General features: G+C 38.4%; 1 protein-coding gene across 12 annotated transcripts in view; it reads right to left on the bottom strand.

Annotated features, from left to right (window-relative positions):
- The window catches only part of MLIP (muscular LMNA interacting protein), a 108,225-nt gene that overhangs the window by 61,618 nt on the left and 18,613 nt on the right, over positions 1–27,994 (bottom strand). For 3 of the 12 annotated variants that reach the window (XM_065056109.1, XM_065056110.1, XM_005506775.3), the window contains exon 2: positions 1,740–1,898. In XM_065056109.1, the coding sequence (XP_064912181.1) occupies positions 1,740–1,898 (159 nt within the window). Of the gene's footprint in view, positions 1–1,739; positions 1,899–12,009; positions 12,260–27,994 lie in introns of those variants that run through there. The other 9 variants (XM_065056106.1, XM_005506774.3, XM_065056103.1 and 6 more) reach the window with 5 other exon arrangements.

The raw sequence follows: 27,994 nt of genomic DNA, 5'->3' as shown, positions 1-27,994 counted from the left end.
CGATGGCCAGAGCCCGAGGCTGGCACGGGAACTGAAAATAAGGGTGCAGTCAAGCCGAATGAGCTGTCAGACCAGACTATGCCAGACGCGATGGGAAGACATCCCGACCACAGGATCCATGGGAGCAGACAATGCTCCTCAAAGGAGTCTGACAGACAAATCTGGGACAAAACCTATACATATTAATGAAGAAACAAAGGCCTTTAAGCCAGACCATTCTCTGAAGACAGCAGACAAAGAATCTGAGGTCAGAAAACTTTACTGTATATTCAAGCTTCTCAGCACAGACCACAATTGTTCTTCGTATTTTCTGCAATTTCCACTTCCAGTATGTAGCTTCTCAAACACACTTCAGATGAGAGCACGAGTATTGCAAGCTGAGCATACAACATGAGTATCACCAAATCATTCAGTATTGAAATTGCAAAGGTAAATCACACTTCTCTTGAAACTGGAATCAGGTAAAAGAATAGAATATTGTCTACTGCAAGAGAAAGCCTGTAGATTGGGCTAATTTTTTAATACCACTTCAGGAATGTAATAATGGCAAATTTCCATTGGCAGCTCTATGAGTCCCTGGAGTTCAGTTCTTTAAAAAATATTGAACCATAAAGGGGGATACCACCAGAATGATTTTGGAGACGTTAATTTCATTATCTGATGTTGCTGGGTTTTTTTAAATATTGTTCAGGTTCTAGACACTTTAGAAAAGGGGTAATCAGTGCTGTGAAGGCCTCAGTACTGTATCACCTGCCAGGAAAGTTTTCTCTGCCTGTATTGAAAAACAGGGAGACAGAGGTCAGGAATGCCTGATTCTGCCTTACTCAGGTCACTAGTTACAGCAAAACTAATGCTGAGTGGCTGGAAATGTAACTCATAAGTTAAACACCCTGAGGATAATAGTCAAACACGTCTGTTCTCTGTCAAACATGTCTGTTCTCGACCAGCCCCTTTTTTTAGGCCACCGCAAATGCTGAAACATGTTCAGGCCAGAGGAGTCTGAACTCCTCAGAAAAGTTTATTAGCACCAAGAACTGCAGCCCCACCAATGTCCCAGGGAAGGAGCTGTTATACAACAGTAGATTCATGACAAGTATTAATATTAACCTGAGGGCTCCAGTTTCCCCTCAAGCAGCATGGAATAGTATAAGAGGCTGTTTGGCATTGTGAGGCAGGAAAGGAATGACAAGCTCTGTGGGCTGGCTAAAGGCAGGAGAACCAGGAATGTTGTGCTGCTGATGTTGGAACAAGATTTCAAAAACAAAAAGCAAGCTTTCACTTTGATGCATTACTACACAGCTATGAAAGGGGTTGGCACCTTTGCTGGAAGCCACAGCACTGGCATTTGCTGAAACCAGGACCCAGTGACCAGCTCTTGGTTGATACCCATAGGATAACACTCCTCATACACCACCCTTGCTCCCATGAAGATCAGGAAGGAATCTTCCCTGGTCTGCCAAGAACATAGCCCTTGCATGACTGACAGAGGACCACATTGAGATGGGCAAAGGTTTTCTTCCAATATAAACTCTGCCAAAGGTAAAATAGGCTGCTGAGCAGATATCAGCCTTCTCTTGCACGGCAATTCTGCATCTCCCATAGGCTTGGTAATTAAAATGAAGTACAAGCCAAGAAACAGTTCAAGGGAAAGAGCTTCAGTTCAGCGATGCTCAGGACAAAGTTTACTGTGTCTTTTGGAAGAGAGGAAAATTAGCGCCAGAAAAAAAAAAAAAATCTACCTTATTTGGAATTCCTTGATTGCTCAGATCCTTTGGCTCCTCTGGAACTGTCACAAGGAACTTGGAGATATCTAGAACCTCAAAATGAGTTGGAAGTCTTCCAATGGATGGTACAAATGTGAAGGTCAATGGTTTTGTTCCAGATTCTTGAGAAGTGACCTGCAAAACACACAATTAATTCAACTTTTTTCGTCCAAATAAACACTATTTTTGTCAGAGTTTAAATAACTTTAATTACTTCATCTGCATAACTTACAAGTCAATTATTAACTATACTGGTCATAGTTTTTTTTTTAACAGGCCATTGTATATTAAGGTTTTCTTTAAGATTCAAAATATTGCCTTGATTATACCTGTCATCATCCTATATATTCTAATGGCATGGCATGGCAGACAGGGTAAAATTTGTTGTTTTTTCCATTTTCCATACCAGAAACAGAAAACCATATTCAATTCATGACAAGGCTGGTTTTATCTTTAACGCCGCTTTAGTAGAACAACAATGCAATTGTAGTGCTGTATTTGGACATAATATATCCCCTAGAGCAGAGGTGTCAAACTCACTTTCACTGAGGCCACATCAGCCTCGCAGTTGCCTTCAAAGGGCCGAATGTAATTTCAGGACTGTATAAATGTATAAAAGTAGGAGTAGAATGTAATTTTGGGACTGTATAAATGTAACTACTCCTACGTCACCATGAGGCTGATGTGGCCCCTGGTGAAAGTGAGTTTGACACCCCTGCCCTAGAGTATTTGCTAAACAACTTAGATTTGAATAACCTCTGCCCTGCAAAAAGAAAGAAAAACATGTTTACATTGTCTAATGCAAATGCAGATGATTCTGAAAAACATCTGGGAGAAATTCTGATTCTTTGAACCATTCAGCCACGTATACCAACTAATTCTGTGTCTGTCTTCTCATTTCTCCCTCCCCACATTGTATTCTTGCTAGGACTGTGTATCTAGGGCCTGAAAGCACGGGAGACAATAAGAGAAAGCAATCTCACCTAGATGTTCAATTTTATGACAGTGGTCTCCTGTCACTTCCATCCCCTTCACAGGATATAGTGGACAGAAAAAAGAAGTCCACACCATGGTGAAACTCTCAGATGCTTTGCCAACTATCAGGGCAACAAACTCCAAAGGCCTTGGCAAGATAAACAGGGGGAACCACATCCCAAACAACTCAACACAATATCCTGACTTTCCTGCTACTCATTGTAGAAAATCCATCTTTCTGATTCAAAACTATGGAATGTATAGATTTCCCCTTGTTTTATCATCTGTTTTAAAGCTTATGGCAGTTAACTGTGTTTTCAATGAACTCTAATACGCAGAACCTTTAAATGTATTGAATCACAGAGGAAAACAGGAACATTGCTTTGACTCTTCTTTGGCTTACTTGTTTAAAGTGAAACAAATTGGAGATCTATGAGTCTCGTTATGCTTCTCTGTAATTTGCATCCATAAGTAAACAGCAATTATGGAATAGAGTGGGATTATGGAATACATTCATGTGACTTGGTCTTCTCGTGGCTAGAACACTAAAAATTATAGACGCAGATTTCCAGTTTTTTAAAAAAAGTAAGCAAATATTAGTTACTCCCACTGACAGCTGTTTCCTGAAGGGCTTGAGCAAAACAGAGGCAGGTTATTTATACAAATACCGCCAACTGCTCTTTTCTCTACAGTTTAGGAGAACACTGCTTTCTCAGACACACCCAGAACACATTTTCATGTGCCCACCTCTAATTCTGCAAGAAGGATGTGGTTTGATGTTTGAAAGTGAAAAATCTGAATAAATGGCAGCCATCTCAGTTCTGAAATCGGGCCCTTATATTCACAAACTCACATGAGTAGGTTATGAGACACTTCAGGCCTGCTACCCAGTTAGAGGTGTGTACTGCAAAGATGCAGGGACAAGGTGGTCTTCCACTTTCACCCCTTCCTCTTCACACAAGTGGCCAAGCACCTGAGCACGCAATGTCTGAATCAGTAGCAAAAGGCTGGCTGCAAACTGCCCCACTATGCTGAGAGCCCGGGATGTTATTCTGTGTGTGGGAGAAAGAACACAGCTCTGCCGTTCTCTCAGCAGCTGAGGTACCTGAGTCTGCTCACCACTTTTTATAAAGCAGCAACACAATTTTAAAATATCAACAGCTGGCATTTAAGCACATAGTCCTTGCTTCTGGTACAGGTCAGCAGAGTAACATCAGTACTCAAGGACATAGTCATTAGCAAGCAGCCGCCAGTCCCTACAACACAGCCAGGGCTGCAGCCTCCACCTGAGCACCCGCTGTGCCCAAAGGTGCTCTTCAAGACACAGGATCACCTGCACACAGGCAAGACCACCCATCTTATTGGCATTAGTGATTTCTGTACAGCTGACACTGTCTGTTAGAGTCTCACACCGCACCTGGGTCTCCACTGGAACCAGTTGCTTTCCTGCAGGTCTGCAGCTGTGCTTTCACCATCTCTCTCTCATTAGGAAACGCAATTTGTGAGTCTGGATACCTCAGTCGTCTTTAATAACATTTTCCCCCTCTACCTCACCGCCTGTCATGCTTGTTTGACACTTGACATCAGTTGTTTTGTACCAGTGAACATTTTTGTGTCACAGCACAAAATATTCCTTACAAAAAAAAAAGGAAGAGAAAGAAGAAGAGTGCAAATAACAAGCCCCCCCCAACAGGTTAACAGAAAATTCCAGTCAAATGTGCTGCTATTGCTAAACTTCCAGTATTTTATCTGCATATTTGTAACGAGGTAATGTAAACAACAAAAAAAAAACATGTTATGAGGTTCCAGACAGTTGCATAGCATCTTGCCAGCACCTGATTCTGTACCATGTCTCATCCTGCACTTCCAATTTTACTCATTTGGTGGAAAAATTAAAGGATACATGAAGAAAAACTTGCTACATTTAGCCTAAAAACATTGTGGAAATAGCCATCAAAAATGCTTGCAAGCTGAAACTAGGACTGGAAAACACATATAAAGGTATGCAAGCTAGAATATTTTTTGAAGTGGAAGATACCATTAAAGCACGGCATTTTTTACATTGCCCTAGTATATTTTATTTTCCCTGGAGTTTAGAAAGTATAAACCAGCAAATTAAATTGATGGATTTCAGAAAGTTGTAAGTTTTCAGATACTGCATGGGACAGTGTGGAGAAATATGCCCCACCTAGATTCACTCATAGCAAGTGTTAAATGGGAACTTCTAGCAGATAAATCTGGTCATATAATCCAGGCTGCACCACAAGAACCTAGACAATGAGCACATTTCACAAGAATGATCAGAAAATCTAAATGTTTCCACTGGGGAAAACAAAAGATAAAAAACCTCTTGTTTCAAAATACCTTTTAAGTGGTTGTTTTCATTTTACAGATTACAAAATCTTGGTTAAAAGATTTCGACATTTTAAAATTTAAATTTGAATTGGACAATGTGAAACAGAAGGAATCGTTACATACTTTTTTTTTTAAGGTAGGGAAAGCATTTTTGCACCTTTTTTCATGTACTCATTTATTACATCCTCTGACTGATGTTTCTATCATTGAAGAACTGAAAGAAATGAACAGGGTGGACTTCCAGCATTAAATTACATCTATTAATGTATGACATATAGAGGTAAGTAACAGAGAAATAACCTTAAAATTCAAATATATAAATATATATATATGAAAATTTCTTGCAGATTACCATCTTTTCTTGACACCCAATGGTAACAGCAGAAGGAATTCAATGTCATACATTCCCTGCTGCTGTAATTCATTTGAATCAATAGAGTTACAGTGGCAGAAAAGTACCATATGTGACATCTATTCCAGTTAATACTAATGAATTCTGATTTGTATTATGTAATCAGCTTTATGCACAATGAAATAATTGATTGTTTTTAATTGCATCCTTTCATGTTACTTAGTTATTTGAAGAATACAAATTATAGAGTTTAATATAAATAACCTTTGAATATCCATTGGGGGCTATAGGCTTTTGCACAATGCATTGCCGAATAGCTTCAAGAGGAGAAATTTATGCTGGATGACTTCCACAACTTCCTATGTCATCAATTTACAAACAGGTTTGTTGCATAATACCATCAATTTACAACTGCCCTGGGGACAGTAACTTAAATTATATTAATTATTGTTTTCATTACCACAGCTTCTACAGTCCTTACTTGTAGAGCACGTTTTTACTCCCTCAGTTACCTTATGAAGACAAATGAACACTTCTATTTAATCTCTCACATGCTCTATATGCATTCAGCATACTGCCTATTTTGTAATTTAAATTGAGGTCCCATTGTTGGTGATTGCTTCCCAGGATTTCCTTCTGGAATACAGATTGCTAAAGTGAAATTGAATATGCTGGTTCACGTTACCACTTCTTCCCCTGATTTGCTAATGTAAGTAATTTCGTTAATAAAACGACACCCTGAGAAAACCACACTCCTGAAGTATCAAATACTTTATTTTGAGACTGTTTATTTATTTAGATAAAGGACAGAAAGTGAAATATATGAATGAATAAATAATAGCAAAATAACAAGTGTGTATATCACGAGATAGAAACATGTTGACTGACATGTTTAGGTCAGAACACAGGTTCACATGCCCACAATTCCTGCATGATAAATATAGCTCTGGCACACAGAGCACAGCTAAAACCACTAACTCAGGCAGAGGGGCTATCCAAAAACATGGCCTGGGTTGTGTAACTTCTCCCTAAACTTCTTCTCCATTCAGCGCAAACTGAACCCACAGAAGAGGCATTTTCTCCTCCTCAAGACAGAGAAAAAGGCTACTCTACTATGGACAAAATAATCAGTGAATAAGATGTAGGAATCACCAGGATATATTAATATCCTGCCTTCTCATAGCAAGCGCAGTAATCTAATATGGATTAGCTGATGATTGTGTAACATGAGCACTGTCTTATCTAAAACCTTTTACAAACACCAGCAGATGATCATACGAATACCAATTTTTTATCTGTGAAACTTCAGGGGAAAAACCTAAAGCTACTTGAAAAGTCTAGCATGAAATTACAGAGTAGCTGAAGTTCATGCCAAAATTCCCACTGACAGCAGTGGTCCAGAAACCCCCCCAAGCCATTTCCCTGGCTCTGTGATGTGTCCATTGCATCACCTTCAGAAAATCGCTTTTGCTTCTTTCAGTACAGCAGCACACACAAAAATGCACATGCAGACAAATATCTTTTGAAAATTAACCTGTGTAAAACACTTGAAAGAGCAAATGAATAATTGTATAAAATTGTAGTCTATTACTCAAAACGAAAGAGCTCGTTCAGTTGAAGTGTTTCTTTTCAACAATAATTTTAATTAGCTCTTCAGCCCAGGCTTTATACAACTGTAACAACCCTTTCATACTGGTCTACACATATGCAGCTAAGCATGGTGAAAAGTAAGTAAAGATGATTTAATTTCATCCTCCATAAAGAAGGAGTAAAATACCTTGCCAGTTACATTTAATTGATCTAATTATATATAGTTTTACTCAATAGCCATAAATAGCCATAACACCCTAAAATAACCTGGGTCTCTAAATAATATTTTAGGATCACTGACATCCTTAAAGCCCTTATTTGCTCCAGTCTCCTAAACCTCCTAGGAAGCAACATCTTCTAAGCTAAAAACATCCCAAGCTGCTCTAGCCCATCAGCCATGCACAAACCTCCAGGTAGGCAGTCCCACAGCTATGCTGCCTCCAGACAATCACCACTTCTGTCTGTCAGGTTTTCATTATACTGCTTGGATCAATCAGAAATGCCTCAGAAACATTGCCTCTGATTTTGCACAGGTTTTTTGTAGTATGGCCAGGCTTGTCACCTGGTCTTGCACAGAAGGCAGTCAAGGACTGGAGAAAGTAGACTGAAAAAGTTTGAAAGCTGACTGGAAAAGAAAATTTTTTAAAAAACTGTTGCTGGCTAGCATACACACAGACAGCTTATCAAATACATTAGCAATCAGAAGACTCCCTGGGAAATGGGAGACTACAGACCAAGTCCAGTGTCTTTAGATACATAAAAATACCTTCACCTAAGCTTAGGTCCTTACATGGTCATAGGACTTATGAGTTCATATGTAAAGTATCCATACTAGTGTATATACAGAGACATTCACACATAATATATGCTTATACAATGCCATGATACTTCCACCAAACAAAAAGGCTGCAGCTTGCTTAGTCACATTAGTATAACAACAGAAAGACACAACAGACCCAAACTTTCCAGTCCTTATTTTAATAACTCCATCTCAGTTATTCAGTAAGAAATTGAAAGTTAACCTAAATGAAATTATTATTTTTTCTTGTAAAAATTTCTTGTAATGTTAGCCCTGCAACAGAGTCCCAGAATGCTGCTGTCGTCCTTACAGCAGTCTTGGAGCACAGTCTCATTAAGGTGTATGACATAATTCCCCTTATTTTCTTTTCCCAAAAGCTGCACCTATCAGTAGGCAGATGTAATTTTCAAATCAGACACTGGGAACAGAAATAAATCCCTGCTTACATGTCAGAGCTGAGAGACTGGTCTTGGGGAGGAAGCTAACAAGAAGCTTCAATTTTATAGCAGCACACATCTGCCACTTGTCCTTTGGTTTCTTGGGATGTCTGAGAGGTTGAGGGCCAGAGGGATTTTGACCAGACCAGCTCCCTCTCCACGGAGCTGAGGCTTACCTGTGGTGAGATACCCCCATCACAACGCTGGGCACTGCCCGTCCTCCCCTCACCACCACAGGGGCATCAAGCCCAGGCGGTGCTGCCACCACAGATCAGCAGTTTTCCTTTCAAAGGAGTTCTCCTTTCAAAGATGCACTGCAAAGCAAGTTTGGTAACATACCAGTGATAGTGTTGCAAGCAATACAGTTTGGTAGCAGATGGTGCCCATCATCACATCTGTGTCTGTACGTACCCCTGCATGCATCTTCTAATGGACCCTTGCTTTTGTACAGTGAACTAACTATTGAGTGAGTCCAGAAAAATGATATATATGTGCTAATAAAACATATGTCATGTTATCAGGAAACCATAACTTGAAGGCTGTTGAATAAAACTAGGGAATCTTAATAAATGTCTCCAAAAGTACAAGTACAAGGTAACAGCAGAAGCCTTGAAATTGGAAGTATAGGATAGGGGGCCTAAAGCTACAAGGACAAACAATTAAGAATCAGTTGTTACTACAGGAATGCAATTTTGGTGCTGGTATTAAGGATAACAGAAGAAGCATAGCATCAGTATCCAGCACATGTAAAACATATCAAACACCATAGAATTTGGATATAACATAGCATTTGCTGGCCCATTAAAAAAGAACAAATGAACTTTTAGCAAATGTAGCAAAAGAACTTTAAGTGGGCTAAAAGTGAAGGGGAAGTAAGCCCCACCATTAACATCATACACCTCCCTCCAAACAACTGAAGATGCTGGCGTTTTTTGTTACAATGCATAGAAAAAAATAAACGGTATAATTATTGAGAATGAGCTGTAATAATTGGACCATTTGGACTTTAAGTGTGAGTATCACTGTAGCTGGACTAGTAATCATCATATAAGCCCCATGTACATGTGAATTAGTGTGCATTTATGTGAACAGTACAATGGAAGAGGTGCTAAAAAAAACAGGAGGTTGAAGACAGGGTAAGTATGAGAGGTAGTGCATGAAAGTCCTGTCTAAACTGATAAACTCAGGAGATTAGCAGTCCAGTTGAATACACAAGAAATTATTCAGAATACCAAAAGTCAGCCCAATCTGCCCAAGGCCACCAGGACACACTGGGATCAGCAGTGAACAATCTGAACCCCATCCAAGAAGGCTGTAGCTGCTATACATGGGAAAAGACTGAGGGATTATACATCCAAAGAAACATGAGGTCACTAACATAACTTTCTGATCACTCGCCTAGAAGTCAAAGGCACGACAGTAGAACTTTCTGCTTCTGCACAAAGGTTTGTCCTCCCAAATGTGGCTCCAGCTGGGTACCTGTGAGTTAGTTCATGAGTGTACTAAAGACCTGCATGAGTAATCAGATGCACCGTGTGAATAGTTTTCCACTGTTAATAAGAACAGCCTTATTTTATTAATGACGATAGCTTGGCTAATAAAAAGTGTTCTCATAAATATTGTTTGTGATGAGTGCCTCTTCTGACTTGGCCCTCTTTCAGGGAAAAGGGAAATAACAACATTATAACTCTGTGATTAGACTGCTAATACTTCAATTAGATTAACTGCAAATTTTTGTGTGTCTCTGTGTGTTTTTCTCTAGCCCACACAAGTTGCACAAGGCATCTGGTCTTTCACCACACTCTGGAGGCTTGGTAGTGATTTGGACATAGCAGATGAGATTGAGTATTTCCCACTTGTGCAATCTTTCTGCTCATTTTTGAAGAACCTCCTTCCTGTATTTTCACACAACTGAAGGAGGACTGGTACAGCCTCACTTTAGCAGCTGAGTTATGTTTTAAAACGGCTCCAGGGTAATAGTTGTGTGTGGAATCCCTCGTGGACTCTGAGGAGGATGTGCTGAATGTCAGGGCTCTCAGTGTTTCACTGCGAACCTGCTGTTAGCAAGAGTGCTTCAGCAGTATTTTGGTGTACACAACAGCACTGGTGGTGTCTCTGTGTTTGCCCAGGTATAACTCTATACCAAACACTTCAATACAGAGTGTGAACAACCCTATCACCCAAATATGACAGCAAGAAATTAACAGCCATGACCCTTTATATCACAGTCACCTGGTATTGTAGCGCTTGCTCTAAAAAAAACTCTTCAAACCGCAAGGACCACAGGTTCAGCCCCAAATTCTTTCTCATTTTCAGCAAAGTAAAGCACCACTTTCCAGGAGAAGATACAACACTGTTTCAAACACCAGGAGGTCTCTCCCTACCCAGAGAATTCACCTGTCTCTGGGTGACTTGAATGTGCCCGTTCTCGCTGTCCCGGGTTAACAGCTTCCGTCATTACCTGCTGCCCCAAGATACAAACATCTGTTTTCATCTGCTTTCACCGAAACACCAAAAAACAGAGATGTTCTTATTCACGCACATCCTGTAGGTACCATATGCATATACTCTCCACTGGCAGCTGTCTCCTCATTCATTTTGACCTTTTCTGGTTCCCTAAAAGTTTCGTTTTCCTCTCATTTCCATCTTTTATTACTTCTGTCTGTTGTCAGCTAAACAATATTAAATGTATGCTTATTTTTTTTTATAACTTTATCAAGTTAGTTTTAAAACAAAAATATTTTGAAAACTCTAAAATGTGAATGTTTAAAAATTTTGGCCATTTGGATTAATTGAGAAGCAACTTTTCATTTTAAAATAATTGATCTGACAGGGGGAAGAAAAGGTTGATGTGATTTGCTTTTGGCAGCACAGATTCTACCAAGTTGTCTCATGTGTTCAGACTCTTCCATTATTATTATAAATCTTTTGGTTTTATTTCTTTTAAATGTCTGAGCATAACATTTTCAATAGACACCTCTTTTCCCAAAATGTTACTTCTTCTATCTGGGCATATGTCTTGCTAAGGAGCTATATTTTTGAAGCAGGGATCCAAAGGATATGAGCAAACACACAGAGCTGTACAGCTTAAATTTTCAAACACTGTGCACCTGGCACCCACATATCAATGACAGATAATTGCACATCTTTCACATTTTAGAGGTATCCCACAAATTGATGATTACATACACTCAAACACGATTTTCAAGATCCAAAAAGCCATCTGACATCTGGATTTGTCAGTTCTTTGAAGAATCAGAAAAAGGTATTAAAAAAAAAAAATATATATATATATAAATATATATATATATGCTTTAATGGGTTTCACGAAGTGCAAATTAGAACTTTAGTCTTTATCCACTCTTTTATGACCAGACTGAGGACTTCCAGTTTATCTGCTATCATTTTTTTCTGCTGTCATTCCAGCAGACAGCACTGAAAGTCTTATAAGACCAGCTACCCCAATCCCTCAGCTCCTTCTCGTAAGGAAAATAACAGAATTCTCTTGCCAGTACCTTAGGGACACAAAGAGTATTTTGGAAATATCAGGCACTAAATTTTCAGCTTTTTATCCAAACATAGGAGGAAGCAATTGGTATTTAATCATTGAGAAATGGATTATTTCATCCTGTACAACAAAGAATAGGTTTCCCATCAGGAGCTGCACCACCCTTTACAGTCATCTGCACAAGGGATTTAACAAATAATCAATACGATCCCGTCTACAAGCATTCTTACCTGTCCTCTGCTAATAAAACTCAGTGGGTTGATAATTGGGATGTCTCTTTCCCCAGGCTGCTGTCCGTAGCATGTAGAGCACAGTTGGGAGATAAACAAAAAACAGTGAAGAAATGTGCACAATAAAACAGAAGAAGAGGTCATATTTTCCCCATCTCAGCAAGGATTTTCAGAGGTCCTTTTAACAAGCTATTTTCTGAGTAGGTCTGTGTGGGCTCAAAAGAATGCTGGCTACAAAGAGTAATTATTCTGGCACTCAGATACTAACAAACAAAAAGGTAAAGCTGAAGGGCTGTTGGCTTCTTCTGCATGTTCACAGGAGGGCAGGATGATAAAGTTAGGATCTTGTTTTCTTCTCTGTGCTAACCATTAAAAAGCAGCTGTCTTTAAACATTCAGCTTGAGCTTTCCCAGATGTCAAGAATACCATATTGTTAACAGCACCAGGGTCATTTTCATGCAATTTTATCTATTTGGAGAATAGCTACATTTGTTCCAATTATGTCATTTTATTTTTTCCAACAAAAGCGTTTGTGTGAAGAATTGTCATTTTACAAACTTGACTTTTTCTCATTAAAAAAAAAAAACAAAACACAAAACATTTTGAGTTTTGTACTCTGGCATAATCATTCAGCTAAATACAGTTATGTACCATTCCTCAGATATTTTAGAGTGTAGGAGAAAGAATAGGAGCAGATTTTCCACCACAGCAGACTGTACATTTTGTACCAAGAACAAGCATAATTTCTTTAACCAACAAATCTGGGCTGCCTGCAAATTGCAATCTATACTTTGCCTTAGGCTTTCTGTGCAGCCCTGAGTAAGTGCCTATAACCTTGTCTATACTAAAATGTTCTGACAGTCCATGGGTGACTGCAACTTCATTGCCATATATTCCCAGATATTCTACATCCACGTGACGTTATTTGATGAGTTTTGGTGAAGGTAACAGACATAATTATAATAATATGTGCCAGCCTTATCTTAGAGCAACTGTCAGCTTTCTGGTTTCTGTACCTAAGGATGACATGTGGCATTTATCAAAGCTACCATTTAAGCCAGCCAAGCAGCTCTTCAGAACTATGACAATCCCATTCAAATGGCCATATTTACCTAAGTCAAGTTCTGGTTTTGCCATGCAGATCATAGTCCTGCCACTACAGAGATATAAATTTTGTTGGTTACTTTCAAAATCAGGTTTTCCTTGCTTCTAGTCCTATGCTCCTGGTCTGCTATTTCAGTGTCAATTAACATATCTACTGACAAGTGATTCTTTCCTTCCTCTTTTTATGTTGTCCTTACTAATCTTTTATCATCCGGGTTTCTCTCAGTCATTCTCCTCTCCATTTCCAGTTTGAAATCTACCTTTAAGTTAGGGCAAACAGAGTTTACAACATCTGAAGCAGACTTCTAGAAAAGTAAATAAACACAGTAAATTTAGGTTTGGCTTCTAGACCAAGTACGCCGTGAATGTCAGGCCTCTGAAGAAGACCCTTCCAAATCCGAGTGGAACCCTGTCAATGTTGTAAAGAATACTTCAGACTTTCAGCTGAAAATGTGCAAATAACACTACTATAGATACTTTGAACAAAAATCTGTACATCTTCATCTACTTCCCACCAAGATTTTCTTCAGAAGTTTCCAATATAAGAATACAGGTGATAATGCAATGGAAAACACTTTTGCATGTAGCAGCAATGAATGTAGATTCAGTACTTGATTCCTACATGTTTGTACTTTTATGTTGCGTCTTCATTCTAAGCAACTGGAGTAAGTCACAGATTAAAGAAGCAGTTTATTTAGTTTATTGACAGAACTAAAATTGCAGAGATTTTATAAACATTTTTATTACCTTAAAATATTTAAAGGTCCATATTTCCTACATACCCCAAAATAAATTTTACATAATCAAAGCTGACACTTACAGTAATTCCAATATATTCCATATAGATCCTTGAACTGCCTTCATCACCAGGGAGAACTGATTACTAACTAACATACACAACATCAGAGGTATTTTTTCTCTCCTACTGTCCAGCAGTTTAGCATTTTGATTACGTTAAGAGTCTTTTTAAGTCAAGGTTTTTTAATTAGCTAAAGATGCACACTTTCAAATTGTAAGTTTTATCCTCCAAAATTTTGTAGCCTTTCAAAGGGACCTTTGCTCCTTTTGCCTCAGTGGCAGATGACTCTGCAGCCCCCTAAGAGCAGAGCTGCCAGATTCAGGGAGAATGTTTCTTGCTTACTGAAATGTTTTAAAATGTCTGGATTGAGGAGAGTCCTGCAAAGCTTCAGAAGAAATGCTGATTTTTTTTAATCACTTCAGACCATTCTTTAGACCATTACTTGCAATAAGTCAAATTTTGAAAACTGATTGAAAATGGATGTGACTTCTGAACTTGGCCTTAGCTTTGAAAAGGAAGAAATACATTTGGATGCTAATTAAATATTATTTCTGTCATTACTAGTAACAAAGCAGTACCATTTATTGGCATGCTCCCAATTGTCACAATGTATATTATTTAAAAAAGACACTCAACTTTGAGTTAGAGTTAACTTCAAAACTCCAGAAAATAATATTATATATCCACAATTTGCTACCAGATACCAGAGATTGCTTTCTATTTTTCATCCATGTCCTGAAAAACATATTTCAGGTGGAAATGAAGATGGCAATTCAAATTATATAAATTAGGACACTAACACAAAAGTTTAAAAACTTGAAGGATTTTGGTTATCAGTTTTGTTGTTTTGAGACATTAGTCAAAGTTTAATTTCCACTAGCAGAGATCATTCAAACAGACATCAAATATATATCTTTAATTTAAATTCAATAGGAAAGACCCTGTAACTCACGTATTACTTCTTCATCCAAAGTTTTCATGAGTTAGGAGTACAAATAACAAACAGATTTGAACTTTATAAAACTCCTTTTTATGTTTCAGCAAATAACTCCTGCTAGGATTGTTTATTCCAGAGATTATGTAAGTCCTGTGAACAATATTATGAAATCACAAGCATCTTTAATAAACCTCTAACATCTAACCTAGTCTTGAACTAAAAAACAAAAATTTAAAACCCTAATACTGTAAGTCATGTATTAAGAACACCTTAACAGCAATGTATTGGCAATCGAATGTCATTGCATTTATGCACATTTCCTACTAAAATTTTGGGTTATTTTAAAATTGTCTTAATTTAGTTTTCAAGAAAAGGGCATTGCTGTACTATTTCTGTCAAGTTCTGTCTTTTTTAATGGTGTTAGATTTTCTGTTCCTACTGACAATGACTGTTTCCTCAGGAAAATAAGTGATTAGGAGCTAGGTCTTGCCAACATTATCCAGCTGAGGTTTTGATTACAGCAGAGACTACAGGCCAGTGGTAGAGGGCAGGCACTCAAGAGAGGCGCAAGAGGGATGTGCCTGCAGGATCAGCTCTCTTCTCGGAAATTCTCATTCTCTAACTTTTAAAGGAAAGGTCATAAATGACATGCATTTTACCAAAAAAGCAGTTGCCTCATGTAGTACATGTCTTACAGCTCCGGCCTCTGATTTTGCATCTGCCATGCCTGTTAGGTCTTGTTTGTTAACTAGCCAGAAATTAGCACAGAGAAAAAAGTTTGCAAGTTGAGGAAATGAAAAAAAAGTTATTTTTGGAAGTGACTCAAAAGCCTACTTGTACCAAGCAAATACTTTTTCTCCACTTCCCAGAAAATATCCTTGTAGGAAATTACCAAATATACTAGTAGCTGGTAAAATTTCATTCATTTAAAAGGTTGCCTTTAATTTTAGTAGAATTGGTCAAATGCTGTGATTGTTGCATGTAGCATTGCCTTGGTTGACTCTATATTGCCATTATACATAGGAAATCTCATCTCCTTTGCTGTTCTGAAGTGGACTAGGAATTTTTCATTTAAGTATTTTCTCCAACACAAAAAAAAGTCAGTTTGCTTGAAAAAATCTGTTCAATAGAACATATTTGCCTTTACTCATTTTTCATCTGGAAGGTTCCTTGAATCCTGGATGGACTGACTGGTGGAAACACCAGCACGGAGAGGCAGAACGGCTTTTGAATCTGCCTCTCTTTGAACGACAAGATGGAAACTCATTCCAGGTTTCCCAGAGTGTAGATGAATGCCTCAGCTACCACGCTGTTTTCAGATATCTCTTTCTCAGATGTGTTTTATATCATAAGTTTTGAAAGATGTCTTTCTCCATTAGCATCAGAAAACAAACTGCCGAAGTTTGAAATTTCCCTTCAGATAATGTTTTCTCCTAGCCAGAAATGTCAAACTCAGTCATTGAGTGAAATCTCAGAATGAATGGTAACACGACCTCCCAAGGTCAGGGAAGAAATCAGCACAAAAATCCTGAAGTTAAGGCCTTGGGTGAAGGATTTGAGGAGTGAGTAGGGAGCTCTAGGCAACTTTGAGAGGACATCTTTTGTTCTACAGCACTCCCAGCACCTGCCTTTCGCCAGGGAGGAGCTGAGCTCCACGGCAGGACCTGAAGTTCACCAACAAGCCAGAAGGATGTGGATGGAGGGTCTGGACTGAGGGGTTGTCATCAGCTTTTATTCTTCTTCCAAAACAATGCATTTGAGGAATGCACGTGGTCATAGATAGATATGAAGTAACTGCCAGGTATTTTTGTTTGGCTTCTTACTAATGACAAATAAACAGAAGATTTGAGGCCGCACGGGCCCATAGTTGTTCCGTCAGAATTCAACAGCAAAAACCCTTATGCAGAGGATTTCCACAACAAAAACAAAACCGCATCCGCTTCAGAGCTCCTTGTCTGCTATACGAGGCACAAATTATTTCTTATTTGTTATACTTTCCCTGTGGTTTACTAGAACATCAGACATTCAGTGGAGCATTCAGGATTAAGAAGTTTTTGGCATGTTTTCTGTAGAAAGTGTAAGAGAGAGAGAGCATGAGTGTGTGTAAAAAGAAAGACAGGAGAATGCTATGTGGGTGGAGGTGAAGTGTCAAGAATTTGGGATTTGTTTTTGCAAATAGCTATGCCAGCAGATAATGTACAATTAGTCCTTGCTCACATGAAGCTCTACAGTTTTTAATGGTTACCTGGGGAAAATTTAGATTTGAAGCCACTTTTTCTGAAGTTTTTGAGATCATGTAAAAACAAAAATAAAATGTGCTGTGATACATTTGCACCTGCCTACTTAAAAATATACTTCATTCCATGAAAACTAATTAAGGGCACGGTCCCACAAGAGTTTTGCTGTTTCTCTTCAAAAGATCAAATTCTAAATGATCAGCTCATTTCAGCCCTCATAATTACTTAAGTGGCATACTTCAGAAGTTGCTTTTCTCATCCAAACTCAGCTTATCTCTTGTGGAGCACATGCACATGATTGTGAGTCTATTTTAAAAGGTTATTATCTGTCAGCTGAGGTACAGATAGTGAACCAGACATCTATGGGCTGTTGGACATCTGTAGCTGCCAAATAAGAAATGACTGAAGAAAATGGGTTTATTTAAGTAGCCTACCATTACTTCTTCCCTGAGCAGCAAGAGAAGGTGTCTCTGCTAAAGGATAACTTGTTTGAATGTGTTGATAAAACACTTGCAATCATGTGACATCTCATATCTGGTAAAACAAGCCTGAAACATGACAAAGAACTCTTTTGCAAGATTTCTTAGACAGCATCATTGAATTCTGTTTCACTTTTAATATATTTAGGTTTGGGTTTTTGTAATTTTTTTTTTTTTTTTCTGTTTGTCATCACTTTAAAACACTAGTATAGAAATACATGCCTAGAAAGTATAATCTGGGTAAGAAGTTTTGTACACTGTGTTTCTCATAGCAATTGATCGGTAAGATAAGCCCCCTGGTGAGGCTTCATGTTTCTTCTCTATTCAAATGGAGTTCACACTTTTGCAGCATCCACACAATGTCTGCTAACCAAGTTGTCAAACGCACACTTTCTGGGAGCCTAATGAGTGCTGATTCAACACACAGACGTCCATTTTTTTCATTATAAAATAACAATAAGATTATTGAAAAATGAAATCTAAAATAAAATAAAGGCACACTTCTGAGAAGTATGCAGTTTACTCGTGGCAGCATACGAGGGTGCACAAAAAAGCCACCAAATGTTAGTTTGCTGTTTTTTCTTGCCATCAAATGTAAAATATTTTCAAGCAGTCAACTAAATCTTGTTCAGAGTGAAAAATATTTTAAGAGCCGTTGAAAGGTTCTTAAAATTTTCTGAGGAAAAATGAATCATTTAAGGAAAAAAAGCTCATAATGAGAACATTTAGAAAAAAAGAATGTCAAAATACTAATAAAAACAAATTTAGTATGCAGTAGCACAGGTCGTTTCTTTCAAAAATACAAAGAAATTCCACAAAAATATCCAGGTAAATAATTAATATTAGGGCAATGCAGAAGCAGCTAAGGACCAGCTGATCATCAGGACATGGGAGTGAAAAAGACAACTTAGGTCCCTCACTCTGACCCAGTGAGTATTCATCTATTTAAAGAACATGAGAGACTTTCATTAGGAGGAATTCACTGACATACTCTGTGCCTAATGATAAGGTATTGTAATTCTGCAGCAAATTCAGAGATCTGACTTCACTTCACAATGCTTGCCCCCTTGTTGCTTTTCTCTAGCTGTCAGCTATCAGCCATGGCCCGAGACAGGACACTGGAGAAGACAGGATTCTGGTTCATGGTTTATATAGTCCCGTTCTCGTAAGAAACTGATATCTAGTTTAGAGGCCTAAATTTGGAAAGTGTCACAGCTGAGAATGTTGAACAAAGCAACCTGCTTCCCCATGGCCCAGCATTAGGTGCTTACAGGGCCACAGTTTAGGCTCTTCTCTACAGCTGGCTTTTCCTGATGGCTCCACAAGGCAGCTAGCTTCCTATCATGATACTGGAGTGATAATATTCTTGGGTGACTACTGCCAACAGACCCAAATGACCCTTGCTTAGGGTCTTGAGCTCAGGAGACCTGGACCAGTCTGGGTCAGCAGCCACACAAAGCTCAAGCTATTTGCACAATTTCACTTGATTTTATAAGCACAGCACAGCTCTGTGCTGACCAAATGACTCATTCTCCCCACCAAAGTGACTCCCATCTAGCTGGTGCAAAGCATGATGGGAGGTGCTTGCATCCTTTCCTTTAAACAGGGTCCCAAAAGGCATAGAGGGATCATGCAAGAGACCCCAAAGCACCTAGGGGTGAAAATGTTGCACTAAGAGCCATTGCAGTTCCACTCTGAATGACTCGCAAGTCCCAGCAAGCACCTCTCACTTCTCACAGAACTTTCCTGTTCAAATTTCTTGTGCTCCCAGGTAATTTATGCTCTAGAGAAAACCCCACACTTACTTTAACCTTCCATAGTAGCCACATGGTGAAAATAAGATAAAAATCTATAGCCAAATGAATTCCAGTGAGATCTAGAGTTGTAAGTCATCACGGCCTTGTGCAAACCAAACACAGCTCAGGTTCCCACCATCCATTCAGAGTCTGTGCCAGTTACGTTCTCCACAAACTCCTGTCTTTTGGAGAGTCATGCAGTTTGCAGTGTGTTTTTTTCCAGAATGTCCCTGTTAAATCAGCCTACTATTTTAACACTGGACATTCATGTTCAGAAGTTACCATCCTCTAATTATTTTTAAATTGCAATCAATTAGCAGATTTTAAAGATAAATCAGTCATTACATAAACAATACTGTAATTCCATTTTCAATAGAAAACATATAATTCGAAGACATTTAATTTTGATGGAAACATCCAAAATGGGTTTGTAGTCTTTGAAAGAGAAAATATCCTTGAATGGCATTGAATCTGTTCACAACATCTTGAATTGCTGGCAATGAAATTAATTGTGTGACAACATTTCATAAAAAAATGTTATGTACAAGGCATTTTATAGCCAAACCAATATATACTACCTCTATCATTAAAAAAAAAAAAAAAAGAAAACAGTTTATTTTCTTCTGAAGGAGATGTTAAAGGCGGTTAAAGGCAAGCGAACTGAAGAAATATCCAATAATCATCCTCCTGTCAAAGAATATGTAATGCAGAAGTCAATGTGATATGTATGTTAATACATGCCAAATACATTATAATATCAAATCAGAGTCCTAGGTCAATGTTTTGAGTAGATAATGATTAAAGTGACACTGGTAATAGCAGTATCACTTATCAAGATGTGTTAATGTCAGCTTGCTTCTGACACTGTCAACAGCTAAAACATATAGTGATAATGCAGTACATATGCTACCTACCTCTCCCTGCCAACATCAACATAACTTATGTCAAATCTTTCTAGAAAACACTAATCAACGTGCTCTGCTGTAGAAAGTTGAGATACTGAGGCTACACAAGACCTTGAAATCATTTTACAGATTCACTCCCAGTGAAGTTTTTATAAGAGTTAAAGAACTCCAGCAAGAGACACAAGCATGCAAGAGACACATTGCATTTTTCACTGTCAATAAAGGAGACAAAAAAACCCTTTGGTACCATCATTCTAGCCTAACTACTGCTTTCCAGCTGTGGCAGCCTTCATAATATGAATAACAGTAATACTCTTTTCTATGTTCAAGTACCGGAAAGACTAGCCTCTGAATCTCTAACAACAACTTGGAAGTACTCCTTGGTATCTCATCTCTACTTAAACAAGCTCTGGTGAACATTGCCTACAGCGGTGGTAGTGGATGCTCATGTCACTATTGAGCATGTTTGTATGTCACCCAGGTGGAAGGGTGCCACATAGTGATGTATCTGCTTAAATCAGTGCATGAGCCCGGAGCCAGGGAAAGGTGGAATAGAAATGCTAGGATTAGAGGTGCCTCTGGGATTTTCATTATGCATTTCAATGAAGAAAGAACATGTCCTCAAATATTATCCAAAATACTTTAACAAAAATGTTTATGAAAGGTCAATCAGAGATCTGTTGTTCTTGTTTTTTTTAATGAGAAAAGAAAGTGTACGGTGGACTTGGATTGTGTTCTGTCATATGATTTGTCTCTCTTTACATACTAATATTCCTTTAGCTACGAAATTACTGCAGCAGGATCTTCTAATGGAAACCTAGTCAAATCCTGGGCAAGATCCTCCCAAATCATCACACAAAAGACTACACTGTAAATAAGGCTAGAGATTACAGACATTATTACTGTGCAACACTCAGAACTAGATGTACAATATACACTATAGTTTACCCTTTACATGAGACTCCAGAACAACCACCTTTTTTTTTTTGGCATGAATATCCATTTCCTTAAGTAAAACATGTGATAGAGGATAAAAAATTTGAAGAATCACTGATAAAGGTATTAACGATATTATTACCTCAAGAAGTTAATGTTTTGAAGAGTTTAAATGCAGTCAACTTGCATGGCATTTTCCCTATGCCGTCCAAAATCAGGTACAGCATGTCTTGCGGTGGCTGGAAGTGCACCATAAGTATTATGAATGGCTAGAAGTAATGTGCTAATTTGTCAGATTCTAAAATGGCTGCTTAACCACTAAAAAAATAACTACATTTGTATGAATAAATTACATCAGTAGTCTTTGTACTAAGTGCCATCTAAGACCAGGTTTTATTTTTACAGTTATTAGCACAAGAGTTAACCCCCATCAGTCAACTGCAACTGTAATAAAATATGCTAAGAGTCCTGGAGCTTACTGTATGCAATACTGCAAAAGCAATTACATTTCTCTGCCTCTCATGGAAGTGAAGTTTCTTGATGACAGCAAGCCAAGTTCATTCCTAGTGATATACTAAGGATATAAATGCAACAGCCTCAGGGATCTGTCTATCCGTTATCTCCAAACAGAATCAATTTCATGTTTCTACATATGTAAATACGTATAAATATTACTGAACCTTGTTGAACCTTAAGTCTCTAAAAACATTTCCAGAAAACACACTTGATCCATGTAATAAGTACCATAATGCAATAAAACTTGAAATTAAACCAAATAACCTCAAAACTGACAAATGACATTACACTGAGAAAGGAAATGCTAGTGATACTGTGCCTTTGATCCAGTCCCCATGATTTGTAGGCAAATTCGGAACTATACATCAAACACGATACTGAAAGAAAGTAGCAAATTACTTTCAAACCACAAAATCACCATATTAACTCCTTTGGGATGAATAATTGCAAAAGAAAAACAGGTCCGTGTTAAACTAGTGATCACCTTTAAGCTAAGCTAGTGATCAGCTAGTAGGCAACTTCAGCCTTTTTGTCTTCAATGCTATGTGTTGATATATACTCTCATATAAAACACTATATACAATATTGCACCATTCCTGTAGAATTTTCTGCAGCAGCAATTTAGAATCTTATAAAATATCACAAGTCCCTTTTTTTTTTCTTTAAAGCTGTCTAGAAATCTTGACAGTAGTAAGAAAAAAATAAACCAGACACAACTTTTCTGAGGAGAAAACAGTAGAATAATGATGGAACAAAGTTTATAAAGAGCTAAAAATGTGCAGCTGGACAGAGTGATTCCTATGACTTCAGGAAGGCATAAAAATCTGAAGTGTCTGAGAAGGAATTAGTAAAAGAGGTAAAACTCATCTGAGGGCATATGAAGGGACTGTGGGCTGGCTGCTTCTTCAGCCAATGTGAACTGGCACTATTCCCTGTATCTCGCTGTGGCTTCACTGGTCCACACCACATGGGCAGTGGGGAAAAAAAACAGAGCAGGAAAATATTTCAGCTGAGTATTGGGAAACATTTCCCAGTGGCATTTATCACTCTATGAAATAATCCTCCAGGACAGTAATGCAAGTTCAGTGCTAAATTGATTCAGGCCCAAACTTGAGAGATCAAGTTTTTAGTAACACAAGAAAGTAGGTAAGGTTCAGAAAGGTATTTCCTATCTCAAATGTTCATGACTCTGTTGTAAGTACTATTATTTCTTTTTTACAATATTTTCCTTTACCTTATGCTGCATTTCTAAATACCTTCTTAAATCTCATTCAGCATCTAATTAATATCCTTCGTAAGTTATTTATAACTTGTTTGATTCAATGAATATTTGCAATGCTCAAATATTCTTTCTGTTCCACAGGGGACAAGGATGGCAATATAGAGATGGTCACAGTACTAAACATTAAGGCAGGGGTGTAATAAAGGCAATTGTTTTTCCTTTTAAAACAAGCTTTCTGAATAAAGTCCACCTGAAGAAATATAAACCCACATATTCCCCAACCACTAGGCTAGGGGCCATTCAAGCAACAGGTCATGCTCCTTCCCTTTTCTACTGCAGCTGCTTTCCATTCAGAAAATATTCAGCACTTACGATTCCTTTTCGTCTGCCGATGGTTAGGACACATCCTTAATTAAGGGTGAAATTTGAGATTTGGGGTGCATCTTAAGGTTGATTTAAACAACTTATTCGATGACTGGGTTTCCAGGATGCTGGAGGCCCCCCACCCACCAAACCCACCCCAGTAGGATGTCTTCTAAAAGGAACAAATTACTTTTCCTTTCCCTTTGTACTAAACAGAAATGGCCAGCTGTGAATCTCTGTTCTGTGAGGTTTGATCAAAACCTGTAAGATCTGATCAAACATATCAGATAACTTGTCAAAATAACTCCTACTTTCCATATTTGTGATGGGGCTACAGCTTGACACAGGCAGCAAAATACTCAGAGCATCCTGTAAAACAAAGTCATTGAAGCTGAAATTGATGTGCTTGGGAGATTTTAGTATGAAAACACCCTGAATGCTTTATGCTGACAAGCTGCCCAGGACTTGAAGGATACTGAAAATGGACTCTTTCAGAATTTTGACTGAGACATTAATACTCTGTCTGAATATTATTCTGGATGTAAAAGGCTTTTCAGCTCAGGTCCCAGGGTAGGAGAGCACCCCCTGCACTGCAGTAAGTCAGCTTGCAAGTATGGCTGGTAAAAACCATTTACTTTTCTGACTTTTGCCATCTCTAAATAAAAAAATTATGGTATAAATCTGGAAAATTAATAGGAAGAGACCACATTTGGTTTAAACTAAACAGACTAAAACCAATCTACATGCCATAGTATTACCAGGACTGCTTTAATACATTGTTGATACATTATCCTAAAGTTTATGGGATCTTCAGAACAGAGTTTCAGAGTTGTGGAGAAGAGCAGCCCAACCCTGACAGCAGGGCAGTCAATGAACATCAGGTGCTCTGAAATGACAGTACCAAGCACTCCTGTCCACTGCTATGCGATGGGCTCTAGAGATGCTCAGTGCCCCTTGTCAGATAGAAAACTTGAGATAAGCGCCTGTATGTGCCTACCGAAACGCAGCTATTTGCTGTGGATTGTGCTGTGGACAGAGCTGTCATAGCAAGGAGCAGAAAGGCTGCTCAGCCCGCGCAGGCTGTTCAACAGCACTCAGCGTCATTTTAAGCTTATCTGTCTCTGAAAGCACTGCCAGGAGATTTTGCATGCCTACGAATCTCCTGTCAAAAGACAATGGCCAAGTTTGTTAGTATATGTGCCTGTCTAAAGAAGTAGTTCTCAAACACAGCCATCAAGGACTGAATGGGCAGCTGCCATGGGACTGTTATTCACTTGCAGCTTGGCTTTAATGTCAAAACTGATATAGCTGTGGATTCACTGCTGTGCATTGTGTCCTCTCCTTTCTTTTTTTTTTTTTTTTTGTTTTTCTTTCTCCTTACATGGCTATTGTCTCCACTCTTGTAATGTTAAATGAATTAGTCACCAAAGACAAAGATTTGATTGCGCAGGCTCTGCTTGGGAAAGACCATGCTGGAAAGCCCTTCAGCACTCTGGGAAGTCACGTACCCCATTAACACCTCCACCAGCCCTGCAGGGCACATAGCTGCTTTCCACTGACACTAGGAAAGCTTTGGAACTTTAGTCCCATCTGTCCCTACTGTTTGCCAGCAGCATGCATCATGCTAAGCCATTGTGTTCAGAAGAATCATATTGGGAAGGCAGACAAAAATGAAGATGTCTTTCCAAGACTTCCCTTTGGGTCTGTGAATTAGATGAATACGAATTTGTTTTTACAAAAGCAGGGTGGGGGGTGCGTGGAGAGGAGAAGGCAGACAGATTTATCATCTCATGCACATTTTTTGGGGTCAAGTGGACGTACAGAATTTTCTAGAGAGCCTGGAAAAACTCCCCATGAGCTTTCAGTAAAACTGATTGATTTTTTTTTAATAAGTTCTGGCCAAGGCAAACCAAGGCTAATAGTTTTATATATCCATATATATTTCCACTTATATATACTACTTAATTCCAGGCAATCGCTCAGTTGAGCGAGCTTGATTTGCAGAGCCTGCAATCCAGCAAGCAAAGTGGCTGGGAGAAGCAGCAGATGCCCTCCCGACCCCCTGGTGCTTGCAGGCACAGCTCCCCCCAGCCCAACTCCTCGGATGCAGGTGATGTGCTTTTCTCCCTAGTGCAACTGTCCAGCTTTTTGCCTTTCCTCAAGTAATATAGACTTTTTTCTCTGAAGAATTAAGTTCCTTCTGTGTGAAACAGTCTACCAAAAAAAAAAAAAAAGTACTGCCAATGACACCTGCTTTTATCCCAATAAGTAGAAATCACTAAGGAAATCAAATTAATCCTAGGCCAGGTGCAATAAGGCAGGGAGTCTGGTTAAGTTATGTGGCTACTAAATGCATTCCCCTGCTAGAGGTACCATGGTTGATAACTTTGACAAATCTCATGGATTTCTTTCCTGTCTCTGTCACTATGTGGCCTTAGGCAAGTCACATCTCAGCATATAATATGCTTGATTTTTTCTTGCAGGGGAGGCTTCAGGTTTGTAGAGTACATCACTTGGTGATGCAGCGCAGCGTGGCTATGTGCATTAATAAGGTCTATCAGGTGAAGTGTAATCCAGTTTCTCTCCCTTCCTACAAAGGAATGCCCTTCTTCGTTTATATAGACAGCGTCCTTCGTGAAGTTATTCTTGTTTAAAGGAGAAAAGCTACTCTTTCCATAACGATTCTATGTTGCAAGGCACTTTTTTCTCGAACTGATTTTTTCTGCATTTTGATTTTCTAACAGAAATTGAAAACTGCGTTAGAACAATCAACTGGCTATTCTGTTGCTGTAATTCCATTAAATTGTTACAATAAATTATACAGAGGTCCTGCATGATTTTACTCCTTCAATTCATAACCATTGGAGTATACACACTATAGAGTTAAGCAAAATTCAAGCAATGAGAATGGGACATTTCCAAATATTTCTGTCCCTCACTTTCATGAAAAAAGAGTAGAAAAGTTCTCTGCAGCCCAAGTAAAGCTGTCATTGATTCTCTGAAGGAAGATGGACTGACTGGTCTGATCTGTGTGTACATACTATTTAAGTACTTTGAATCTCCTTCTAACAAATTACTACCAGAAGAAACATATATGTAATTCACCCCATTAGTATAAAGACCTTTTCTCCATATTTCTATGTTCTATTTTCCCAAAACAGAATAGTTTCCAAGGAAATAACAGATAGTTCCTTTTATCATGCATCCATTTTCTGTTCTGAAGGTGTGATTGCCCTCTCTCAAGACATGTCATATCCCTTCACTTTTTTTCTTTCCTAACTTTTAATTACTAAATCATAGAGACCTACTTGAATTCACAAATGTAGCAAAGAGAGTAACCTTCCAGGACTGCTCTCTTTAATAAGAAAATAAAGGAGTATATAACACAAACTGTGTGGGTCAATCCCACTGCAGTAGTGTTGTCCAGATGGTGATGTTCCTTACCAGGAAGGGGTTATGGTTATTACAGCCCAGAAACTGCAGTACTTAAAATCACATAATTACCACTACAAATTGAATGCTTTCCTAACCATTTTATCCTTTATTGTGCAAGTGAGAAACACAAGCAGAGCCTTGTTAGCTTGCCAAATATACCGGAAAGAATATTCAGAATGTAGTTGAATATTTAACCAGGTTGTGTGAAAGAATGACTTTGGAAAACAAGAAAGAAAAGCACGTAAGAAAATATATGCCACTGACATATTAACATGCTGAAAGTCCTATTTCAGACTGAACTTCCCTGTGCTATCAGTCAAAAAGGGTGGCTCTTAAAATAGTCTAACACTTTTCACAGGAGTAGGAATGTCACCAGCTATTTCTTGGGACTTTGCCCAGATTTCAGTCTACATTTTCTCTGCATTTTCACTTGTCTATATCTTGAACTTCCCATCTAAAACTTTGGTGTGTCAGCTGATACCTTTATTCTACACCAAAGTTAACTCTGAGTGATGCATAAAAAAATTTGAAAGGCAATAAAATGGCATTGCTATAATCTGAAAAGCCAAAAGTTCTCCAGACTTAAATTGCAGTTTCCTGTACAGATAGTTAAGGAAATGAAAGTACTTACCACATATACATTTGAGCTTTTTCAAGGTACCATTATGGTAAAAGAAGAGAGAATAGGTACTTCGTAGTGAACTATTCATTTCTGAACTACATCAGAAAAAGATGCCCAAGAAGTCCTTATTTCCATCCACTGACCATAACAGGAGTCTAGACAACCTGTTCAGATGTAAATGCAGCTGTCTAAACTCAGAAGAGATGAACCACAACCTGTCAATTGGCCATGTTAGGTAAAATAACAATTTCTAAATTTCTGATTTTAGGGAATGAAGACTGGGTAATTAAAGTAAGATGAGACTCTAAATTAGTAGGAGAAAAAGGATTGTAACTTAGGGCCTACCCACTCTCATCTCTTTGACTATTCCTAAAGGCTGGCAAGTAGAATATTGAAATCTCCTGTGGGTCTCAAACACTTAGAGCTTGTTTTCTGCATCCGAAGTTCACAGAGCAGGTCTTAAATAAACTTAAAATAACACTCTGATAGTTTCTTCACAATTTCTGCATTGAAATCTCACGCTGGCAACCTGAAATTTCTGTGGGAAGGAATGCTTAAATGGCAGAACAACCAAGAAATGAGCATGAATGTCTTTTTTGTTTGTTTTGAAGCAAGCATAGCACAGGAATGCCAG

The sequence above is a fragment of the Columba livia genome, chromosome 3 (genome assembly GCF_036013475.1).
Source record: "Columba livia isolate bColLiv1 breed racing homer chromosome 3, bColLiv1.pat.W.v2, whole genome shotgun sequence".
In the NCBI taxonomy this organism is placed as follows: domain Eukaryota; kingdom Metazoa; phylum Chordata; class Aves; order Columbiformes; family Columbidae; genus Columba; species Columba livia.
Note: the sequence above shows the minus strand (reverse complement) of the source record. Positions and strands in the feature narration are given on the sequence as shown.